The following is a 23,004-nucleotide window of genomic DNA, read 5'->3' on the forward strand; positions in this document are numbered from 1 at the left end:
TTCTGCAGCCCTAAAATGTTGTCCTTTCCAAAATCACCCAGACATGTTCTATGTGTTTACCAGGGATTGCCATCCGCCACTGCGATGATGTTAAGGGTTGGCTTGAACCGGACCTGTTCAACTGCACCTCTCCTGCATTCATGGAACTGTCTTCCTTGGTAACCTATATTATTTTATTTTGTGTTATTTTTACTTGGCAGTTTGAGTGTGCTAGACATGTACGGTTATCCACGTCATCTGGCTCTCTCCTCGTCAGTTACTGGTTTAGAATACTGGACTAGTGAACACATTCTAATACGGAATGTTGACCTACCAGGAATACTTCTAGCTTAAAGAGCCACTAAACCTAAAATTCAAGTTGTGTTGCGTGAAAAAATACATAAGTAAAAGTTCCCATACCTTGACAGAACTTGACGTATTTCACCTTGTGTTTACTTTTGCTGTGCACCTGAGTAGAAGTTATATCACTGATTTCAGGAGAAGGAGCGGCAGCGTCTTTTGATGGGATTAAAACAGGAATTCTGCTGTGCCTAGGAAAATATCTCCTCCCTTGATTACAACTTTAGTCATACCTCCCTACACTAAATAACAATAAATATAAGCTCAGCCCTTGATCCATGCAAACCACTCCCCCAGAATCTATCCAACCACATTTAGTTTTCTGATGAAGTCCCACCTACTTCCCTGTTAACCCCACCCCTGCAGATCGGGGCAGTCCTAACAGAATTGGGACTATTGGAGGCTTTATCTCAAATATTTTCACTTGTAATAAATTCCTGTCCCAATCCCACATATATTTGGGAATGATACTTGTAGTTTGTTTTAATGTAAGACAACTTTAATTTTCGGTTTAGCGGTCCTTAAACAATGTCTGAGTTAGTCTGGTATTATGGTCTTGGGAAGAAACAGAACTGGTACTAAAAGTAAACTTATTATTATAATGTAGCTAAAAAGGGAAGCCTTTCTGTCTTTTCTGTTTTCTGTACTGTATATGAATATACATTTTCAACACACTGGGCCTGATTTATTAAGGAACGTAAAAGACAATAGGTGCTGTATTTTGAGTAAAATTGCACAATTGCTCATGCTCAGAATGCGCCATTGAACGCAAGTACATCCAAGTAATCATCAAACGCAAGGGACACTTCCGACTGCCTACGATTTCATGGTATTTCATGTAGTCAGTGTGCAGTAAGGGCGTGCCAAGTGTGAGCGCACGCACCTCATTCAAGCACTGGGCAACTTTCAGGTACGTGATTTTCAGCCGTATCACTTGCACCAGCGACAGGTCTGGTGTAAGGGCCGAGTGATAGTGATGACGGCTGTGTATACAGCTAGGACATGTGTTACAATCAGGAGCAACTGTAAAAATTTATTTTATGTACAGTAGACATTAATAACATCCTGTTAAATAAATATATATATATATATGAGATGCTCAGGTTCGGTTTCCCGAAAACCAAACACACCCGAACTTAGCAGATCCGAGTACTTTCGCATTGTTTTGGATTTGAAAACGAGGCAAAATGTCATCGTTGCGTCATCCGATCTCGCGATTTTTGGATTCCTTTTTAAGATCCAACATAACGGTCGGTGGGAGGGAGGGCGGACCCCCATTTTTCTTTTCTGTCACTGCTGTGTGCCAATGTGCCCTAGATGTGCTAGGAACTGCCGTGTGTTTGTGTCATTGCTCTGTCGCTTACCATCCAGCCAGGGCGCTGCAGTATTTGTCCGAAAGTGTATGAAAATATTATTGTGATCTGTGAGGTGGTCAAAATTGACTGCAAATGACTTGAAATTAGTGTTATTGAGGTTAATAATAATGTAGGAACAAAAAAAGAGCAAAATTATGTGAATTTAGCATATTTGAGGATTTTTCTAAAATAATTTAAAACCAAAACACGAAGCTAATCTAGATCCAAAACCAAAACCAGTTCACGTGGGTCAGTGAGCATCTCGTGTATATATATATATATATATATTTGGGAAAGTAAATCCTCCTTTGTGGGGCTCCACATTAGCTCCCATTTCTTAAAGCAAATAGATTATTCTTTATTTTCAATCCAGTTCCTTTATATTGTGGTCTTACGTTCAGACCCTTTTCAAGACAGATTTACATAGAACAACAGACAGAACAGGCACATACATACTATATATTGAGGACATCTAGCACCTTAATAAGATCAGTTTATTTGTTTGTTGCTATAAAATCCTATGTATTTCGTCCCATAGCTGGAAAGCTTAGAGAGAAATGAAACGGAGCTGAATACCATTGAGGCCAAGAAACTGTCTCTGCGCCTTCGCTCGGTGACTGACGACATGAACCAGTACTTCGGAAACGACGTTCACATTACCAGCCGTCTGCTGTCTCTGCTCATGCAGTTCGAGAACCGACAAGAAGGGTTTGGTTTGACGGCTACACAGGATGCCCAATTCACAGAGGTAAGACAGGGCTACAGGAGTTTTAAAAACTAACTTTTTAAAAAAAAGAAGAAAAAAAAAAAGAAACCTTCAACTGAACCTGTATGTCTGCATGTAAATGTCTGCATGTAATCCTGGACGTTGCTGCAGCTTGCTTGCAAAATTGTGATTTCCTCAGTTAGGGCCTCATTTAGAGTCAGAAGCAAAGTCCGTTTCAGGCGCATCCTGCACATTTCCACTGACGGGCAGGCGCATAAAGCAACGGTTCCCTGCAGTTCCGTCTGCTTTTCAGACGCAGTGTACACTTGCGACATCTTGCGTCTCAGTACAAGGGAAAGGACGGAACACGGAGTTATGCAGGCGTGACCTTGAAAAATTTAGATACTATGGGCGTCTATCCGCAAAAACTTCCCTAGACGGATCAAGACGCAGGCGGAATACACGTCAAGAAAGACAGAAAAAGTGCGCCAGGAATTAGGTGCCGCAAGTAGTGAGCTGTGGGAACTGGTCGCAGCTTTGTAGGGTATTACAAGTGGGACGCAATTGGGGTTGTATGTCACTCGTAATACCCTACCAAACTGCGGCACTCTCCCACCCCTGCTTCATGTACGTCTTAGACGCACATTGCGCCTGACTCTAAATGAGGCCCGTAGTGCTCAATCAGTGTTGTCTGAAATCCACTTTATAGGAAAATAAAATGTGTTTTGATGCAATTAATTCATTTATTGTCCGCAGCAATGGACTCATTGACAGAGCGGATTTCAAATTTTAAAAGCATTTTTCCTTTCCATATAAACATTTGATTATAATCCTGCCAGCAGAATACAGAGACGCACTAAAAGTCACCAACCAACATTTCACCATCTCTTTCTATTGGACGTTGAGTGAAATACCAGCACAGATCAGCAGCAACCAACCAAGACTATAATAGCAATACTAACCAAGAATAACAATAATTATAGACAATAATTATATATTAATAAGAAAAGACAGCAACACTGATGATATTTAACCATCTCTATTGTGAAAGAGGAATTGCGGCTTAGTATAAATGTCCTATATACAATAGCATAAAAACACCTAGAGATAGATTTACTAAAGGTTCTAAAAGGGAAAATTGGAAGTGTTGCCCATAGCAACCAATCAGATTCTAGCTATCATGTACAGAGTACATTCTAGAACATGATAGCTAGAATCTGATTGGGCAACACTTCTACTTTTCTTTTTTATAATGTTTAGTAAATCTAAGGATCTTGCTGACAATGGTTATTCTGCCGTCACTTCTGAGATGATCAGTGATACAATATGTGGAAAGCAGAAATCATCGTCTTAATATCCTCTTAAATCTTTAACCTGGCAGAGGTGGGTAACAGTCGCAGCCTGGCAGGGCACGCTGTGACTTGTAGTTCTCCAGCAGCCACAGAGCCACAGGTCAGATCTAGGGGAACACTCTCTTTGTGTTACTGAAGAATCTGTAATAGATCTTGTTAGATTTTCACCGTTTCCCAAAACCTTGCCTAGTGACGGCAACTATTGTCTTGCCCTCTCGTAGAACCTGCTGCGATCCGGGAGCTCCGTCCTGACCCTGGGAAACAGGGAACACTGGAAGACTCTCCTGCAGAACGAACGGGGCAGCGCTGGACTTATGGAGCTGTTTCGGGAATATACCAGCACCCTGGCCAGGAACATGAAACTCACCTATCTGAACCCCGTCGGCCTGGTGACCCCAAACATCGGTGAGTGGCCAGCGGGATTGGCAGTTTAACGGTGTAATACTTTAATCCCACGGTACTAAATGAAATAAAAACGTTTCTTGCACCTATCTCAAGGATCACAGATGTCGAAGATGTTATAATGGATGTTAGATATTATAATGGACCACTGTGGTTTAGAGAAACCTGAGATTGCTTTTCTCACGGACCTACATAGCTCTCACAAAGCAGCTCAGAGCCCCCGTTAATAGGCATAAAATAGGTGTAGAGTATAAGTGTCACATAGCTAAAGACAGGCCTAATATAATATCAGCAATAATGTAATAAGCTGGCATAGTAACCACCAGAGACCACATGGCCACTGTCTATTAAAGAGACTCTAACCTCAAAAATGTTGTTTTATTAATGTTGTGTGCAGAAAAGTAAAGAAACCCTTTTTATATATTAGTTTATAGAACTTTTTTGTATAACTCTATAAACTTTTTTTTTTTATATATATAACTGTATTAGATAAATCATATGGGGATGAGTTATAAAATCTTCCAGTCTATCTCAGTAGTCTAAGTTGTAGTTTAGCAACTTAGGGATAACATCGATGTCTGTACGTCTGACCTCTCAGTAAAGTGCTTGAGAGATAATATGAGTTTGGAAGCAACTCAGTAAGAAAGTTAATTAAGTCTGACTCTGAGGACAATATTAACTGTCTGGATGGTGCCTATCTCCTGACTCCTGGTATCTTCAGATCCACGGTGTTTGCAGAGCGGCATGAAACACAATATAGCTGCCAAACGTTAGTACTCAGCTTAATGGAATGCGATGGTGTCTGATATCAGGCTGGAGTATATTGAGATATTGTAGGTTCCTAATAACTGCCCGACATTTATCACTACGCAACTATATTGCACTGAGACGCTCATTCCGGCTTTTCTTGTGACAGTTGTTAATATTGAGCGAGTGGATAATCAGATCCCGACAAGAAGACCATTTCCCGAGGTATCACAGTACTCTCTTTCGAGGTCAAGTTTCCTGGGACCCCCATACCCACGTAGTCATTCCGGCTTCAGTCCTAGAGCCGCCCAAGCCAGAAGGTAATGTAATACATTGTCCTACATCGGGGATTGGTTATGTTTTCTGAGTGTATATTGGGATCTGTAGAATTCTATTACCTGTTACACACAGTTTTCAACCTATTTCATTTCATGCATTAAATATAAGTGACGTCTGCTCACAGGGAATGTAGGCAAAGTGTTTTTATTGCAGTGGAAATAAGAACCTAGATCCATATTTTAAAGTTGTCGATGATGGTGACTTGTGGCGTCTTGTCGTATCCTAAATGTCAGAATCGTTTCAGGGTCTCACTTTCCCTTTGTCTATAGCAAAAATCAGTTATTCTTCACAAGGAGGCAACAGAATTCTTATCACATATATGGGTCCCGTCCCTATAGACCAGGATTCCTCAACTCCAGTCCTCCAAAGGCACCAAGAATTCATAATATGGGGATTTTCATAGAGAATTCTTCAACACATGATCAGCTGGGGCCACTTCAGGACCATTAATGGTGCCGGGGGGAACAACATTTTTTTCCCCAATTCTCTTAAAATGTTGTTTTTAATGACAACTTTATGAGTTTAATCAATTTCATGACAATCCAGCATATTCACTAGGAACTAGTGACATGACTGAGACACCAGACATTTCTATATGGTTTAATATATTGACTTGTTTTTTTGTTTTTTTTTTGCTATTGTACAGCACAACCAACAATTTTGCCAACTCCGACCAGTCCCGAAAGTAACTTAACGACGGGCGTTCCCCCGCCAAAGAGAATTGTCCCTGACCCAGAACCAGCGGCCACCATCCTCATTCTCATCATCTACCGCACCTTGGGGGACCTGCTGCCTGCGCGATACAACACAGACAAGAGAAGCTTCAGGTGAGCAAGTGCCTATCTGCAGCCACCTACTGCGGATGACATTTATACAGTATATCATATATTTAATGATTGTAAGTTCATAGGCTGTTAAAAAATGATGTCCAGTCGTAGACTCGAGGTTAGTGCAGACCACAAATAAGCCTTAAGGGCTAGCAAGCTACGAGTTTCCGGCGGGTTTGAAAAGTGGAGATGTTGCCTATAGCAACCAATCAGATTCTAGTTATCTTTTATTTAGAACATTCTATAAAATGACAGCTAGAATCTGATTGGTTGCTATAGGCAACATCTCCACTTTTCAAACCCGCCAGAAACTCACAGCTGGATAAATTTACCCCTTAGAGAACCACATAGCAGCCCACCAGAGGTATAGCTATGCAGTATATAATTATCATATTTATTACACTGTTTTTAGTAAGAACAATTCTACCTTTATTAAAAGAGAAACCTTTAATGTATTATGATATTGTCTCTAATATAATCTTTAGTGAATATAATGCTGTACCATTTATGGAGTATCCTTACTTGTATCCCTAGATAGCCAAGGGAAATCCTCTATCCTAGGCTAGAAAGTGTCTTCATTGTCTGAGAGAAACGTTGCTCAAAAAGTGATTGCTAGTTAAGCTGAAGCCGATGTTCTAGAATGTTCGATATCGTTCACGGTTATCACTGGCAGGAAATTAGGGTTTGGGCCAGTGGATCCCAAATTATCTCAGTCCAAAGCACCCTTTGGGGCTCCATAATTTTTTCAAGGCACCCCTAAGCCAAAATAATTACCAAGTAGTCCCCAGCCTTGCTTACCCAGCTGACTCCCGGCCCCTGTGCGATCTCTGTGGCACCCCAGGCAGGAGCGGCGCACAGTTTGGGAACCGCTGGTTTTGGTTGACAGTTGCAATCATATTAGGGTAGAGGACCCCAACACCATCTCCATAGTGCTACCGGGTCCAGGGTCTGTACTACAGTATGAATAGTTGATCATTTAATTAAGAGTGAAGCTTTTGGGGGGGAGGGGGGTTGTGCCTCTGTCTTGTGATAGGTCTATGTTACTGCATTTTATAAAGCACCAATTAAAAAGATAAATAATTTTTAATGTTATTAGACCCCTTTGACATGAAAGGTCTCCAAGAGTTCATTATATAGTATGCATCACAGGACATCACCCATGTAACTGTGGATCTGCATGTCAGATTGTTATGTATTTAGGTCATACACAGGGGCAAACACAGGATTTGTAGAGGGGGGTTTCCACACCACGCCCCCCAATGGGCGTGACCAGCATGCATGGGGGTGTGGCTATAATATTAGACAGTGCTTGGCTGCTCTCCAACTCTTCCTATCCCTATAATATACATGGGCAATGCTGCATGCACTACTGTTAGGTGCACGCAGCTCTTCCTTTTCAAGCAGAGCCGTGTGAAGCGGTGAGCAGGGTCCAGCCACCTCAATTATACAGTGCCCCAGGTTCGGAGGGGGGTTTCCAGGCACTAGGGACCCCCCTCGGTTTGCCTATGATACAGAGCTTATTTTTAATTAACAGCATGGTTTGTGTATAGAGAAAAATGCATCATTAACATTCTATGTATAAATTTCGCAAACGACTGTAACGTTTTTTTTAGGCTCCCCAAGAATCCGGTAATGAACTCACCCATTGTCAGTGTATCGGTGATCAGAGACCAGTCCTTCATCAGTGGGGACTTGGACGGACCTTTGATCATAGATTTTCAGCTGCTGGAAACAGTGAACAGAAGTAAACCTGTCTGTGTGCAGTGGAATCAGTCTAACCAGTAAGTCACCTCCTCTCTATACACTGTTATAGCAGATGTCATTATACTGGGAATTATTTATTCTGCGTTATTATGTCAGTGGCCGATGACCTTCTAGCAGCAAAGAAAATTATGAGTTTTTTGCACAGATCAACACCTTCCCCTCCCCTGTGTTTCATAACTTATCCGCTAATCTGTCCTTCTGTCAACACATAGAAGAACGTAAAGGGACCCATTGGGGTACATTTATCAAACATTCTAAACAAGGAAAAGTGGAGGTGTTGCCCATAGCAACCAATCAGATTCTAGCGATCATTTATCTAGTACAGTCTAGAACATGATAGCTAGAATCTGATTGGTTGCTATGGACAACGCATCAATTTTTCTTTTTTGGAAGGTTTATTAAATCTTACCTGTAATGTCAATTCTGCATTGTGGCAAACAGGAGACGTTGGAAGAAAAAAATATAAAAAAAACGTAAGTAATGCAGACACTGCACCTGCTAAAATCAGTGAGTGACACATAGTAGTGTATAGATGGCACTGCCCTGGTCTGTATAGATTGATTGATAGGAAGTCTTTACAGTATATAGCATTGTTTAGAGTTACATTAATCCTCACTTAATATATATTATACCTTTTTATAGATATATCTAAGAGGTGACTTGTATGTGATTTTTTTATTTTACCTGGATGTCTGCCAAGACCCGTGTCTTTAAATGCAAAAGCAGAAAAATGGGGATTTTATTTGCAATTCATCAATACTAAAAAATAGGGATACTTTGAAGGACGACAATTAACAGGGAAAATGTTTTTTAAAACCTGGCAGCAATAAATGTGGTTACTGTGATAGCTGAACCCTGCAAGGAGGGGAGATATTTTTGTGAGTCACGCATGAATATCCATGTATATTGCACAATGCATCATTCATCTGTGTCATAGACCGTTTTGTGTAATCTCACTCCCAAGGTGACTTCTGGATGAAGATATTTGTATATTTCTATCACTATGAGTTTGTAGCAGTAAGTTGTAGTACTATGCTATACCTCCCAACTGTCCTGATCTTGTCGGGACATCCCGATTCACTGGCCACAAAGGGGGTGGGGCTTACTGGGGCAGTGGGTGGAGTTTTGAGTAAATACGCCCATTTGTAGGAGGGGTAATTAGCTGCAAGTGTTGAATATGTACAAATACTGTTGCAAATCATCCCCTGTGTATGAACCTGGCTGTACTATTGTACTATACTGTACTGTACTATATTCAGTTGTACACAATAATATGTCCGTATTGTCACTAGGTCTATAGAATTGTCCGATCCAGGCAACCCCCAGCTGTGGGCTACTGTCAGGGCAGTATACTGAAACATTATTAGACTTCTTTACAAATTAAGAAGTAACTATGCTATTGCTTAGCTAAACCAGGGGTAGGCAACCTACGGCTCTCCAGGTGTTGTGAAACTACAAATCCCAGTATGCCTTGCTACCTATCTGCTGGTTATCTACTGGCAAAGCATGCTGGGACTTGTAGTTTCACAACACCTGGAGAGCCACAGGTTGTCTACCCCTGGGCTAAACCAAGCTAGTTCTCTACTTTTACCACAAGGGGCGCTGTTCCATTAGCTATTTCTGACAGCGAACACATGCGGATGCATAAGGATCTCTGTGCGCAGTGACGTATAACCATGAGATATATGAAAAGATAATTTTAGAAAACTTTAGTGCTGTTGATCCATCATTTGGGATCTGCCAGGCTATAAACCTGCAGTTTATTCATCCTTGTGTCTTGCCGTGTTTTCAGAATAGATCCCCCAGGGAGCTGGACAGCTAAGGACTGTGACCTGGTCTTTAGGAACGCTACGCACGTGCGCTGCCAGTGTACGCAGTTCGGTACCTTTGGCGTTCTCATGGACGGTTCCCATCGAGAGGTAAATACACAGGATTCCATATTTATTATTATAGTGTGCGATGATCCTGCTGTTTTCTTGTGTTTAAATGTCTGTACAGTCACCAGATCAGTGAACATGTTTATTGTTGTACAGATACATTTAGCTATACAGAAGTGCAAATACATTTACATTATTTATGAAACCATCTTATTGCATATTTTGGGCCACATTTACAGATAGGAGCAATTCCTGTCAATGGGTGCGAATTTGCACCTGGACAAACCATGGTTGCGATATAAGCGGTGCAAATGCCATTTTGTTTTACATGCAGGGCAGATACTGGCTGCGTTTACATGTAGCACTCAAATACTGGGCAGCTTTATCTTTACACAGTGATTTAGAGTTGAGTCAGGAGCCAGGATTCCCTTCCTCCCCCCCGTAGCGCATAATTGTTTGTCAAGCTGCAAAATTGCACCGTTTAGCTGGATGTAAGCTGGGTACACACCTAAAGCAATCTTACTTCAGATGCAATTTGTGTAACAATTTCACCAACGACTGAAAGTCCCGATGAGCAGACGATTCCTGTGTACACACCTACACCATTTACTTTCAGATCTGTGATCTTCATCTCTCATAACCATCTGCTGAAAAGATTGTGAATCTGTGCACTGTACCGATATATCTGCCTACACTGCTGGTGGTGAGTGTGTACACACTGCTGGTGGTGAGTGTGTACACACTGCTGGTGGTGAGTGTGTACACACTGCCACATTGCCCGTCATCGTTCCACCATTGATCGTGATTTCTAGGAAGTTTATAAAACCAAGTCAACAGATACTATGTGCTTTGGTGCGATAAAACATGATCGAGGGAATGTACACACTAATGCGATATGTGACCTAACAGTCGTTTATCGTGTGATCTGCACGATTATTGCATCAGTGTGTGTTCAGCTTTACTTAAAACTCTGGATGAGGTCCAATGTGTTATGTAATGTTATGTAATCTGTAATAAAACGTATAATCCATGTGATGTTAATGAATGAATGATTATTGCCTGGAATACTATAAGTAAATCTGCTTTGTCTGGATGAAACAGCAATTGGAGGGAGACCTGGAGACCTTGGCCGTTGTCTCGTACACCTGTCTGTCCATCTCGCTGGTGCTTCTTGTTGCCACATTTGCGATCCTCACATCTCTCAAGGGGCTAAAATCCAACACCCGGGGAATCCATTCCAATATCGCCACCGCGCTATTCTTCTCAGAGCTGGTATTTCTACTGGGCATCAACAGCACAGAAAGTGAGGTAAGAGTATATAACGTAATCATCTGTATACAGGTCTACCTACTCACGCTCACTATGCTTAACGGTACTCAGATGCCACCAAGCTTTAATGTACGAAGCCCTAGGTGTTACTTCAGGAACCAAAGAGGCAAAGGTATCAGAACTAAAGACAAAAGTAACAATGCAAAGGAAAATCCAGGAACATGGTCAATATGCCAGAGCCAGGAACCAGTTAAAAAATGCAGAACCAAATCACCAATCAAAAGCCAAGATCAGTTTCCTAAATTCACCCAAGATACTTCTAGCGGAACCTATTCACATGCAGTGACTGGAAGGCAGGAAAGCCCTTTGAAAGGGTACAAGCACTGAGTGGGGTAACGGAACCCAGTAGCAGTGGTATAGAGACGGGGAAACAAGATTCAGCACCTGTTAGAACAGTGATGTGCAACAGGCGGCCCTGGGGCCGAAGATGACATTTGGCCCTTGAAGTGTATCAGATTGCCTATCACTGTGTTAGAATGATGAGCTCTGTGCTCGTGTTGCTAAGCGACAACGTTTCAACTGAACCCTGTCTCATCATTACAGTGATTGTCACAAGTTTATGTCACTATCTGATGCCCAGCATATTGTAACACAGGCAGATATCTATTTTATCACAAACAGAACTCCATAATAAATTAATTGTGCTGTTGGTTCTCTCTCAGTTCCTCTGCACTGTGATCGCCATCCTGCTCCATTATTTCTTCCTGTCCACCTTCGCCTGGTTATTTGTGGATGGACTCCATATTTACCGCATGCAGACAGAAGTCAGGAACGTTAACTTTGGTGCCATGCGGTTTTACCACGCCATCGGCTGGGGAGTCCCGGCCATTATCACTGGTATGTACCTATTGAATCGTGGAGCTTTGATTGGTATTGGTGTTTCACATACTTAATAATATTGTTTGAACATTACTGAACTTTCTTTTGCTGTCGTTTTAAATTATGCTCAAATTATGCTAATATATTAATAAACCATTATACTCTTATAATAGAAAAAAGTGATTGTGCATAAAATGCATAAAACAAATACTAATAATACTGACTAAACATGGAAGATTTGCAAAACAGGAACTAAAAAGACAAATAGATAGAACCTTAAATTGCCTCTTAGTTAATTTCAAAGTAAACCCCATTTCTTTGCACTGTTTTTATGACAGTAATATTAGTAATATTAGTACATGAAGACTGATGATACAGTGTAAAGATCTTTGAATAAAAGACAACCCAGTTAAGAAAAAGCGAATTTACTTGCAGATCTCAAGATGCATCCTGCTCAAACACAGTAGTACGTACATTAATAATAATGTGTATATTTAGCCTCACAATAGCCTATAGATAGCGTATGGATGCGGCCAATTTCCAACAGAGTCTTGACTTGATGTAATATACAGTATCGTATTATTGTACTGTATGTATGATAAGAACGTTTCCCAGTGATACATAAAACAATAGTTCACCAAGTTCAAACGTTGCCGAATAAAATGCTTTTATGTATCGCTACAAAGAGTATTGTTTGTGTCTGGGTGAGGTTTGGGGCTCTTTGTGCAATTCTAGAAACCTTCAATGATTCCAACTGCATCGTGTTTTGTTCCAGGTTTGGCGGTGGGACTAGACCCAGAAGGTTACGGAAATCCCGACTTTTGCTGGATCTCGATCCATGATAAACTTGTGTGGAGTTTTGCTGGACCCATCGCAATTGTGATTGTGGTGAATATTCATATTACAAATAGACATTTAAAAGAATATCTTGCGTAAAACGCTGACCCAAAACATAAATTATTTAGGGTCCTGTGTTTAGGAAATCCAGTGAGTCCCCCAACACCTTCCTTGTCCATCAGCTCACTCTTACTTGCCCCACCGGGACTGTGTGCGTTGCTTGTTCGAAAAAAAGTTTGGGTCGGTATGAGGGAGGATAACGCGGATGCGGGAGCAAGATGAGCAGCTGGGGGATATGAGATTCCACCCACAAGTGGATTTGTTTCAGTCATTATCAGTTATCTTTTTAACGGATGATGATTTTTCCCTGGTTTGATCTAGAAACTACTAATAATGTTACATTTTGCTCCACCTATGTGATATAATTCTAAACTTCTCTATCTGCAAGTTGGGCTAACACATATGTAAATAACATACCTAAATTTGGGGTCTTGTGCAGATCATTGGAGAATGTTCTCCAATTTGACAGATAAATGGCTAAAAATACAACTTTTTGTGGCCGTCTGAATTTACACTAATTATAGGTCAAAAGTATAGCACAAAATGTCTCATATGTCAAACAGTTATAAAGTGGGTGCAGCTTAAAAACATGGAAACACTTGAAATTTAGAGCTAGCGGAGAAGGGGTTTTGTCCTTTATTTTAAAGTGGAACGCAGCCTCTAATGTAACAAGTGCATGACACACAAAGGTTACCCCCTCACTCCAGCGTAAGGCTGAACAGACCAGTATGTTAAGAGAAAAATGGAAAGGTTAAATTTTGTTTAAAAGGATGGATATAAAACAAAATTTGCCTCCCAGAGGAGAGGTCAAGTGCAGAGGGGTTGGGTGGGTGCCGCAAATTGCATTATGGATGCCCCAGTCCTGGCAACTAATGGGCAGGATACCTGTGAATGGCCTCCCCCGGGAGTCCGAGAGACCTTCCGGAGAAGTGTGATCTAAACTGTTGGGATTGCACTTCAAGGTGACTTTTGCACAGTGCGCTTCTCCATGAGTTTTTTCACCTTCCCGCCAATCTAAGCGCGCTTCTAGTTTGCAGTTTGTTTTCTCTTTTATTCATCAGTTGTTAGAAGGTGTTTTTTATGCGTTTGGTTTTAGCTTAATGGAATTATGTTCCTGTTGGTGGCCAAACTCTCCTGCTCCCCTGGACAGAAGGAAACGAAGAAGAAGTCTGTTCTGTAAGTGTCTGCTGGGTTCGGTATTGTATTCATGAAGATACATTACGTGTATACAGCATGTATGTTCTGTGTCGCTGTCCTGTGAAGCCGACAGATGTAACATTATTAGTTGCCGCATCCCCACAGACACAATGGTTACTTAGTACATAAGAACCCTTCGCAACCAATAAGACTTTTCCTTCTGTTGTCTAGCTTACACTAGATGGATCAGAGCTAATTCCCAATTGGTCGTTGTATCTCTCCCACTACTCCTGAGTGGGCACATTAGGCCGTGCCCCTGATCCAGCCAACCCACACCCCAATAAACCATTGTCACACCCATTTCAAGTGACACCATGATTGTGTATATAAATGGGCTGCGGCAACTTTGCATGTGAATGTTCCCCATGCCGTCATGTGTGCGACTGAATGTACAAATTGCCAGCACATATATAGTACATCCATGAAACGTGTGTATTAACGCGTATTATGCATAGGTGTGTATATTGTTCTGACAGTTGTCACGGTTGGGCCTGTCTCTCCTATTATAAATAACGGCAAAAGTACACCAACCCCCCGATGAGTGAGATTAGTAGTCTAGGAAGGTACTAGGTAATAGAGAACAGGCGAGGTAAGAGCTAGGCCAATCAAAATCACATTCTAAACGGTCAGATGTCCAAGCAAAGAATCAGGTCATTCAGCAAACAATCGATTCCGTATTCAGGCAAAGTTATAGTAGATCCAGAAGTCACAGTCAGGTATCCAAAAGGTAAAACTATAAGGGGCAAAGACGGAACACTTGGGGGTAAATGTATCAAGCTGAGAGTTTTCCGGCGGGTTTGAAAAACCAATCAGATTCTAGCTGTCAATTATTTAGTACATTCTACAAAATGATAACTAGAATCTGATTGGTTGGTATAGGCAACATCTCCACTTTGCAAACCCACCGGAAAACTCTCAGTTTGATACATTTACCCCCAGGTCATGTTGCCTCCAATATTGCTTGCATGAATGCAGAGTCTTGCGCACCCGTTCAGCCAGTAACAAGTACATAAGATGACGTGTGTTATAGCAGTATGTAATGTATGCACATAGGAAGATGGAATTCACAGTTTTGTTTCCATCCGTGTCAATACTTGTCCGTTACACCGCATGCTGCAGAACATATTTATAATGCAAATGTCTGGAAATACACGTTTAATGTATCAATGTTCTCTTTCCTTGTGTAACCTGTATGTCTGTGCTATTTGCACCCTCCTTCCTATCTCCTTGTAGCATGACTTTGCGAAGCTCCTTCATTCTCCTCCTGTTTATCAGCACTACCTGGCTCTTCGGTCTTCTGGCTGTAAATAACAGCATTCTGGCTTTTCACTACCTCTATGTTCTCCTCTGCAGCCTGCAGGTAAAATCACGTCATATTTCCGAAGGCAGAGAAATGCGTCATGTAAAGCACAGACCTATAGCTGCTTGTCTGTGCTGGTGTAACGGCTTCTACCTCCTGTGTTATAGCCATATACTAAATAATGTTGCCTGGACAGTATAAGTTACAATGGGAGAAATCATGTTCTATAGCTGGGGGTCTATTGCATATGTCTCTGTGGTATTAATGTATCTGATGAGCCTGTAACTTTACCAATTGTTCTCCAGTCTGATGATATCCAGGCACAATCTCTGCACATACTATTAATAATTAGAAGTGGTGATCTGTCCTGTTCATAGAGGTTACTACAAACTGTCTCACAAATGACCCTTCTGTAGGGAAACGGTCTTGATTTATACTCAAACGCGTTGGTATTGTTGTATGGAACTTTTCCTAACGTATTTCATTAAGAATTTATCCACAGTTTTTCAGACTGTTGTTACGAGCAAATTTAGCCCAGTATAACCTCTATTTTATGTACTCTCCAATAGAGTATATCTAGTACTTATGTTGTAATGGTTGGTAACCTGGGCCAATGCAGTCCTATGTGTATGCCAGGCCCCTCCGGTACATCACACGTTTGAAGGTACTGTGAGTAGCGTGAATGGCATTTTGCGCCACTTAGTTCATACTACTTATGTTGGTTAAATGAAGCGGCGGATTGGGCCAACTGTAGACAGAAGGCTGCCTGCACCCTCCAGAGATACCGATGGCTGCAGTAAAGACAGGCACTTTATCAGAGAGTCCTTCTAGCAGATTATTGTACATAGAGGTCTGTTGTACACATTAAATAACCTCTCTTTTCTTGCTCATTTTGCGATGCCTGTTTTAGGTTTGTGCAGAGGCGCTGACGCAATGACACCCTGCCAAGCTCAACCCATTAAAAACCATATACACAGCATAACATCATTGTGCCCCTGCATTTCATTGCTGTGCCCCATGTTACATCTGTGCCCCCACATACCTTAACTATGCCCCCACGTGCCATTAAAATGCCTCCTATGCAATAACTGTGCCTGAAGGTGCCATCATTGTCTTGCACAAGAAAGTCTGAGACTAAACTTTCGCTGCTGCTGGGTGGCTGTATGCCGCTGGCAGTTGTGGTTGTATGCCGCTGGGTGGCTGTATGCCACTGGGTGGCTGTATGCCCGCTGGGTGGCTGTATGCCGCTGGGTGGCTGTATGCCCGCTGGGTGGCTGTATGCCGCTGGCAGTTGTGGTTGTATGCCGCTGGGTGGCTGTATGCCGCTGGCAGTTGTGGTTGTATGCCGCTGGGTGGCTGTATGCCGCTGGGTGGCTGTATGCCGCTGGGTGGCTGTATGCCGCTGGGTGGCTGTATGCCGCTGGCATTTGTGGCTGTATGCCGCTGGGTGGCTGTATGCCCGCTGGGTGGCTGTATGCCGCTGCCAGTTGTGGTTCCCAGTTTCTCCTGTGCTGCTCTGGCGCTCAGCTGCCTTGGTCTGCAGGTGGCATGGACACAAAGGCTCCTACGGGTTGTGACACTGATCACTTGCCCTTGGATTAAGTTGTTTGATGATGGCGCTCACCTGCGCTACAGCCTCTCTTTTACAGAACAGGTGAAGCTGTAGTTAGTAAGTCATTGCCACCGCCTGGTGGGTTCAGGGCTGTCGACACTAAATTTAAAGTTAACAGCTATCCCTGAGAATCCTGCAAACTATCGGCAGTGACAATGAAACTGGACTCACAACACTGAGCATAACAGGGCAGATATCATGGCTCTTTGTAAACCAGGCTTAATCCTGACATGTGTTCTCATGCTTCTTGCATGTAACACTAAGCAATTGATTCTCTATTTTGTTCTGTGTTCCTCTCACACAGAGTTTGACTGTGCTGGTTCTCTTCTGCATCCTCAATGAGGAGGTCAAAGAGGCTTGGAAAGTTGTCTGTCTGGACAAGAAGAGCCCGGGAGAGGACGCATCTAGACAAGCACCGATGGGGGTAATTTATTGTGTCTCGTTGTCCATTCTGTGCAGATACACCTGTGTTAAGATACCAGTAGCATTTTAGAGGGGTTTATATAAGTTCTTCAGCTGTAATCTAATCTTATACATGACTGCATTTGCTTTTCATACTTTCATTTTATGGGGGATTTCACTAGCCTGTGAACCACTATTTTGTTTTGTTTTTTATCGCACAGTTATGTCCTTGTGTGACTTGGATAGGTCTAGAACCAATCTGTAAGTAGCTGTTTAGAATTCTCGTAGTACTAGAACTGTAGCCAGTCAGAGCACTAGAACCTTCTCATAGCTAGACCATCATGTAGCCAACCAGAGCATCGGATCAGGGCTAGAGCGACCAGTAGCCAATCAGAGCACTGGAACGTTCACAAGACTAGAACATACTGTAACCAATCAGAGTGTTGAAAAATTCACAGGGCTAGAACAGCCTTTAGCCAATCAGTGCTTTAGAACATTCACAGGACATGCTATCTTCAGCCAGTCTGAGCATTGGAACATTCACAGGACATGAAATTCTGTAGCCAATTGGAGCATTAGAATGTTCACGGGATAGACCAGTCTGTAGCCAGTCAGAGGAGCAGACCAGTTACAGGGTTAGAACCAGAGACGGATTTAGACCTCATGGGGCCCTAGGCTAGAAAATGGTTTGGGGCCCCCTCCCTTAAAAAATCCATAGCACTATAGTTTTTAGCATAACATATACCCCTTCAGGGGCTGGCTGGCAGACTTTAGCCCAGGGGGGCAAGCAAATAGCACTGACCCATAAGTAGCAGCCCATTTTTAAAGGTTGCTCTCACCTCCGGCCCTGGGAGGGCCCTCTGGGGACCGCTGGGCCCTAGGCAATTGCCTAGGTTGCCTAGTGATAAATCCGGCCCTGGTTAGAACAACCTGTAGCCAATCAGAGCTTGGAACATTCAGAATAAATAAATCATGATAACAGCAGCCACAGCAATAGATAAGCATCAATATGTGAGATACTCATCTGTATATGAAGCTAAGTTAGTGCAACCAACTTGTTTTCTACACTAATACAGTTTTCATATCTTCTGTTCAACTAGGGGCCGAACGCATACAATAACACGGCGCTGTTTGAAGAGAGTGGACTGATCAGGATCACTTTAGGGGCTTCCACGGTTTCCTCGGTCAGCACTGTGCGCACGGCTCGTACCCACTCCAGCCACAGAGCCTACCTGAGGTAATACAGATCGTCCCTCTCATGATTCATTTAAGATCTAATAACGCCAAGTCCAGCTTAATGATTCCACCTTGCACATTTTCCGAAGGGGTGTTTCTAAAGAGCGGGTAGCGGGCGTGCACCTTAATACGCGCTAGGCGCACTCTCAAAATATACCAGCAGGGCTGGTCCACATTTTTGTGCAGTACATAGATGACCCTTACAGTCGTTAGTTCCAAGTAAATTAAAAATGGCCGCCTCCACGTTGTGCAAACGGTGCGTACTGACGACTTTCAGTGCCCTGTATATCTGAAATAACAATAATTTCCGGGTTGATTCTTCTCCAAAAATTGTTTTTATTGGTCAGAAGTAGAAGACGGATCAGTGAACGTCATGTAAAAGCATATTACAATAGCAAATCCAGTTTCCATTTAAAACATAACATAATTCCAAAGAAGATAAAAATTATTGGACAGAATAAAAGACCTCTGACGTATCCATTCTTTTAAACCGTTCATGGACTCTGTGTGCTGTCACTGGTCCCATAGGCAAACCGAGGGGGGTCTCCTAGTGCCTGGAAACCCCCCTCCAAGCCTGGGGCACTGTATAATTGAGATGGCTGGACCCTGCCCCCGCTTCACACAGCTCTGCTTGAAAAGAGAGAGCTGTGTGCACCTAACAGTAGTGCATGCAGCATTGCCCATGTATATTATAGGCATGGGAAGAGTTGGAGAGCAGCCAAGCACTGTCTAATATTATAGCCATGCCCCCATGCATGCTGGTCACGCCCACTGGCGGTGTGGTGTTGAAACCCCCTTCTACAAATCCTGCGTTTGCCCTTGGATCCCTAGTCCATGAATCTTGGTTCAGTCCTTAGAACTGCTTCCTCTCTGTGTAGCGTACGTTAAATAAGTTGTGTAGCTCATGTGAGCAGGATGAAAGTTTTGATGCTATATTAATGGTGTCGTACGTTTTACTGGTTTCCCTGCAGGGAGAACATTGCAGCTCGCCAGGGATCGGCCAAAGACCACAGCCTACTGAGTCACCACTCAGGTCCTACTGATTTGGACGTGGCCATTTTTCATCGAGACGCAGGAGGAGGTAATCACAAGCCCCAATTACAGTATCACGCTTCCTACTGTACAGCAGTTGTGTCTTAGATCATTAACACAAAGAAGAACGGTTTGTTATCAAGGGAAAGTTCTGTTTGAGTAAGTGACGATGTTCACACTTCCATGTCATCTCACTAGGAGAAGATTCAGATTCGGACAGCGACCTGTCGTTAGACGAGGAGCGCAGCCTGTCTATCCCGTCGTCGGAGAGTGAAGAGAACGTTCGACCTCGCAGCAGATTCCACCGCCAGTTCAAACGGGCCGCTCACAGCGAGAGGCTCCTCACCAACCCCTCGAATCACAGCCCGAAAGGTGAGCTCCGAGTCCTAGATATATCTTCTCTTCACAGGAGCCTTAGCTCAAATAAAGTGACCTCATTGCCTGTGCTTTGTCTAAGCGTCCTCGTCTTGCAATAAGGGCCAATCCACAATAGTGCAAAACGGCAACGCTAATGCTCCTTTATGGCATCATGTGATACTTTCATGCAATTACACACAGATTCACAGGGAAACACATAGATCTAGCAAACAAAGGATATTACTGCTGCACTAAATCTATAGCTGTAAAGGAAGGAGGAAAGGAAAAGAAAGAGAACTAATGTTATATTGTGTTGCACAAACACTAAACAATCTACATTTTATTAAATGCAGAGTTCAGTAATTTAAAAACACAACTTTATTCATATTTATTATGTAACCTTATTATTCTGAATAATGTGTCCGGAAGTAAGTATCAATGATTATTGAAGGGATTCCTGTAGAACAGTTGTAGCGATCGTTAGATCCTTAATGACCACCGATTTAAAGAGCTGTTATTTATGCTCTTATATTGTGAGGTTGTTAGACGGTTGTAAATGATCTGATCGTGTCTTACAAACGAGCTCCGAGTTATACTGGGCTGACTATTAAACGCAAATAGTAAAACGCTGACCAGGGAGCTGTTAATTACGGCAGTCGTGATTTGCTCGATAATGTTACAAAGAGTAGCCTGTAGTGAAAATCAATTGGCTTTCTCTCAGAGATAGTGAGTCACGGAGATGTTAATTGTTAGGCACAACTAACTATCGCTCACAGACTTTGCCACATTCTAGTAATATACTAAAGTTTTGTGACTCCATATAAGTATCCCAAATTCAATAGTAGAAATACTTCGAGTTACGGTGAGTTAGCTATCCTGAGCGGACCAAACAATTCAGTAAACAACAGCCTAACTGTCCCTCGCGGACCTGAGCCGTATTGTAGTTCTGCACGAATAGTAATTAATCATAGTTCAGTTTAAACATAGAAGTTGAGGACATGCGACTCCCAGTGTATACCCCGACGCGTTTCGCTGTTGAGTGCATTGTCGAGGCAAAGAGTGAAACCGCTAAGCCCTAGATGTTACACTGAATACAGTATAGGGCATATACCCAGAATGACGCTCCTCTCTTCTCGCAGACATGGATGGCAATGATTTGATGTCCTACTGGCCGGCCCTGGGGGACTCAGAGGTTCAGCCAAATTCATTGCAGAAATGGGGGTCTGAAAGGAGGCTTGGTCTGGATCTCAACAAGGACGCGGCTAATAATAATCACCAGCCAGACCTGACTAGCGGGGACGAGAACTCACTCACACACTCCCATAGGCAGAGAAAAGGTAACCAATCAGATTCTTTGTATAACCGCGGAATCCTGATGTAGAGGGATTACAGCATGTCCACTGTTTACTATGGTCACATTCATCCTAATATAATTTTATGTGTATACGCGTCAGTTACTCATCCTTTTATTGGCAAGATCACACTAATTAATATTACAAATAAGCACAATTTGTTTCAGTGAATAAAGGGCCCATCCTGGGTTTTTCACCAAGACTTTTGTAGCATCCAGCTAGAGTTTCTGTGTTTCCCTTTTTTCTTCATTGGATACAGCACAGTACTAGGCATAGCTGATCTGTGTCATATCCAAGGATATCAGAAATAAGCAAGTATAAGTGGATGATCCTGAAGGAAGCCAAAACAAAATGAAAGCACCACATTTATTAAAAGTTGTAGGATGCATACAAAACAATAATGTGACATTTTCTAGAGGTGAACGGCTCCTTAATTTTAAAGTGACCTCAGCCCTTTCAATCTAACAAAAAGAGGAAATACCATGGACTGTTAGTACAGACGTATTGAAGGCAGGAGTTCCATCAGTTTCTCAATGAATAGTCTAATGTCTTTCATTTCAATGGTTTCTCCACCTTTTTTTTACACTTTTATATCACCTTCTTATGGTATCATGTAATATTTAGCAGTTGGCAGGCTGCAGGATTTGTTTGCATGTCTCTAGAGATGTTTCAGAGATTGTGAATCATGTGAGGGTTTTCTGATCAGACTTCCTTTAAATGGGATATTTCAAGAGACCTTTAAACTACGACTCACAACCTTGACATGAGTGGGTAAAGGAGGGACGGATAATGTAGAAAAGGGCACTTTACATTTATGTTCACTTAAAAACAAATGTGTAAACAATTACCACTGATCTCAACATATTAATGCTGAAATTGAATCAGTGTTCTCCTCTAAAACATTCTTCACAGTAAAATAATACATATAGAATTCCCTGGTGTAGTTCATATAGTACATATAGAATTCTCTGGTGTAGTTCATATAGTACATATAGAATTCCCTGGTGTAGTTCATATAGAACATATAGAAATCCCTGGTCTGGTTACTATAGTACATATAGAATTCCCTGATCTAGTTCATATAGCACATATAGAATTCCCTGGTCTAGTTCACATAGTACATATAGAATTCCCTGGTGTAGTTCATATAGTACATATAGAATTCCCTGGTGTAGTTCACATAGTACATATAGAATTCCCTGGTCTAGTTCACATAGTACATATAGAATTCCCTGGTCTAGTTACTATAGTACATATAGAATTCCCTGGTCTAGATCACATAGTACATATAGAATTCCCTGGTCTAGTTCACATAGTACATATAGAATTCCCTGGTCTAGTTACTATAGTACATATAGAATTCCCTGGTCTAGTTTATATAGTACATATAGGGGGGTATTCAATTGTCCACGGGTTCGAGCGCAGAAAAACTATAACCGTTAATACGGTAATCTCTCGCTGGATTTCAGCTCGCAGCTCCCTGAGCTGCGAGCTGAAATCCAGCGAGTAAATTACCGTATTAACGTTTTTTCCCGCGCAGGATTACCTTAATAACGATAATCCTGCGCGGACCGCGGGATTTTCGGCAATCCCGCGGACAATTGAATATGCCCCTTAGAATTCCCTGGTCTAGTTCATATAGTTCTCTCTCCTCTGTCTGTATGTATTACCCAGTATTGTTTTATTAATGTTTGTTCCCAATTGTAAAGCGCTACGGAATTTACTAGCGCTATATAAATAAATGATGATGATGATATAGTACA

The 23,004-nt window shown here is 42.2% G+C and overlaps 1 protein-coding gene across 1 annotated transcript in view; it reads left to right on the forward strand.

The window, feature by feature from the left end:
- CELSR3 (cadherin EGF LAG seven-pass G-type receptor 3) overlaps positions 1 to 23,004 on the forward strand; it is a 104,975-nt gene that overhangs the window by 78,409 nt on the left and 3,562 nt on the right. The window contains 18 exon segments of the mRNA XM_075183598.1: positions 64 to 158; positions 2,233 to 2,442; positions 3,974 to 4,157; positions 5,071 to 5,114; positions 5,116 to 5,221; positions 5,887 to 6,067; positions 7,681 to 7,848; positions 9,624 to 9,750; positions 10,810 to 11,016; positions 11,700 to 11,874; positions 12,632 to 12,744; positions 13,850 to 13,929; positions 15,184 to 15,310; positions 17,167 to 17,286; positions 18,365 to 18,501; positions 19,472 to 19,581; positions 19,731 to 19,904; positions 21,029 to 21,226. Of these exon segments, the coding sequence (XP_075039699.1) occupies positions 64 to 158; positions 2,233 to 2,442; positions 3,974 to 4,157; positions 5,071 to 5,114; positions 5,116 to 5,221; positions 5,887 to 6,067; positions 7,681 to 7,848; positions 9,624 to 9,750; positions 10,810 to 11,016; positions 11,700 to 11,874; positions 12,632 to 12,744; positions 13,850 to 13,929; positions 15,184 to 15,310; positions 17,167 to 17,286; positions 18,365 to 18,501; positions 19,472 to 19,581; positions 19,731 to 19,904; positions 21,029 to 21,226 (2,556 nt within the window).

The sequence above is a fragment of the Mixophyes fleayi genome, chromosome 8 (genome assembly GCF_038048845.1).
Source record: "Mixophyes fleayi isolate aMixFle1 chromosome 8, aMixFle1.hap1, whole genome shotgun sequence".
In the NCBI taxonomy this organism is placed as follows: domain Eukaryota; kingdom Metazoa; phylum Chordata; class Amphibia; order Anura; family Limnodynastidae; genus Mixophyes; species Mixophyes fleayi.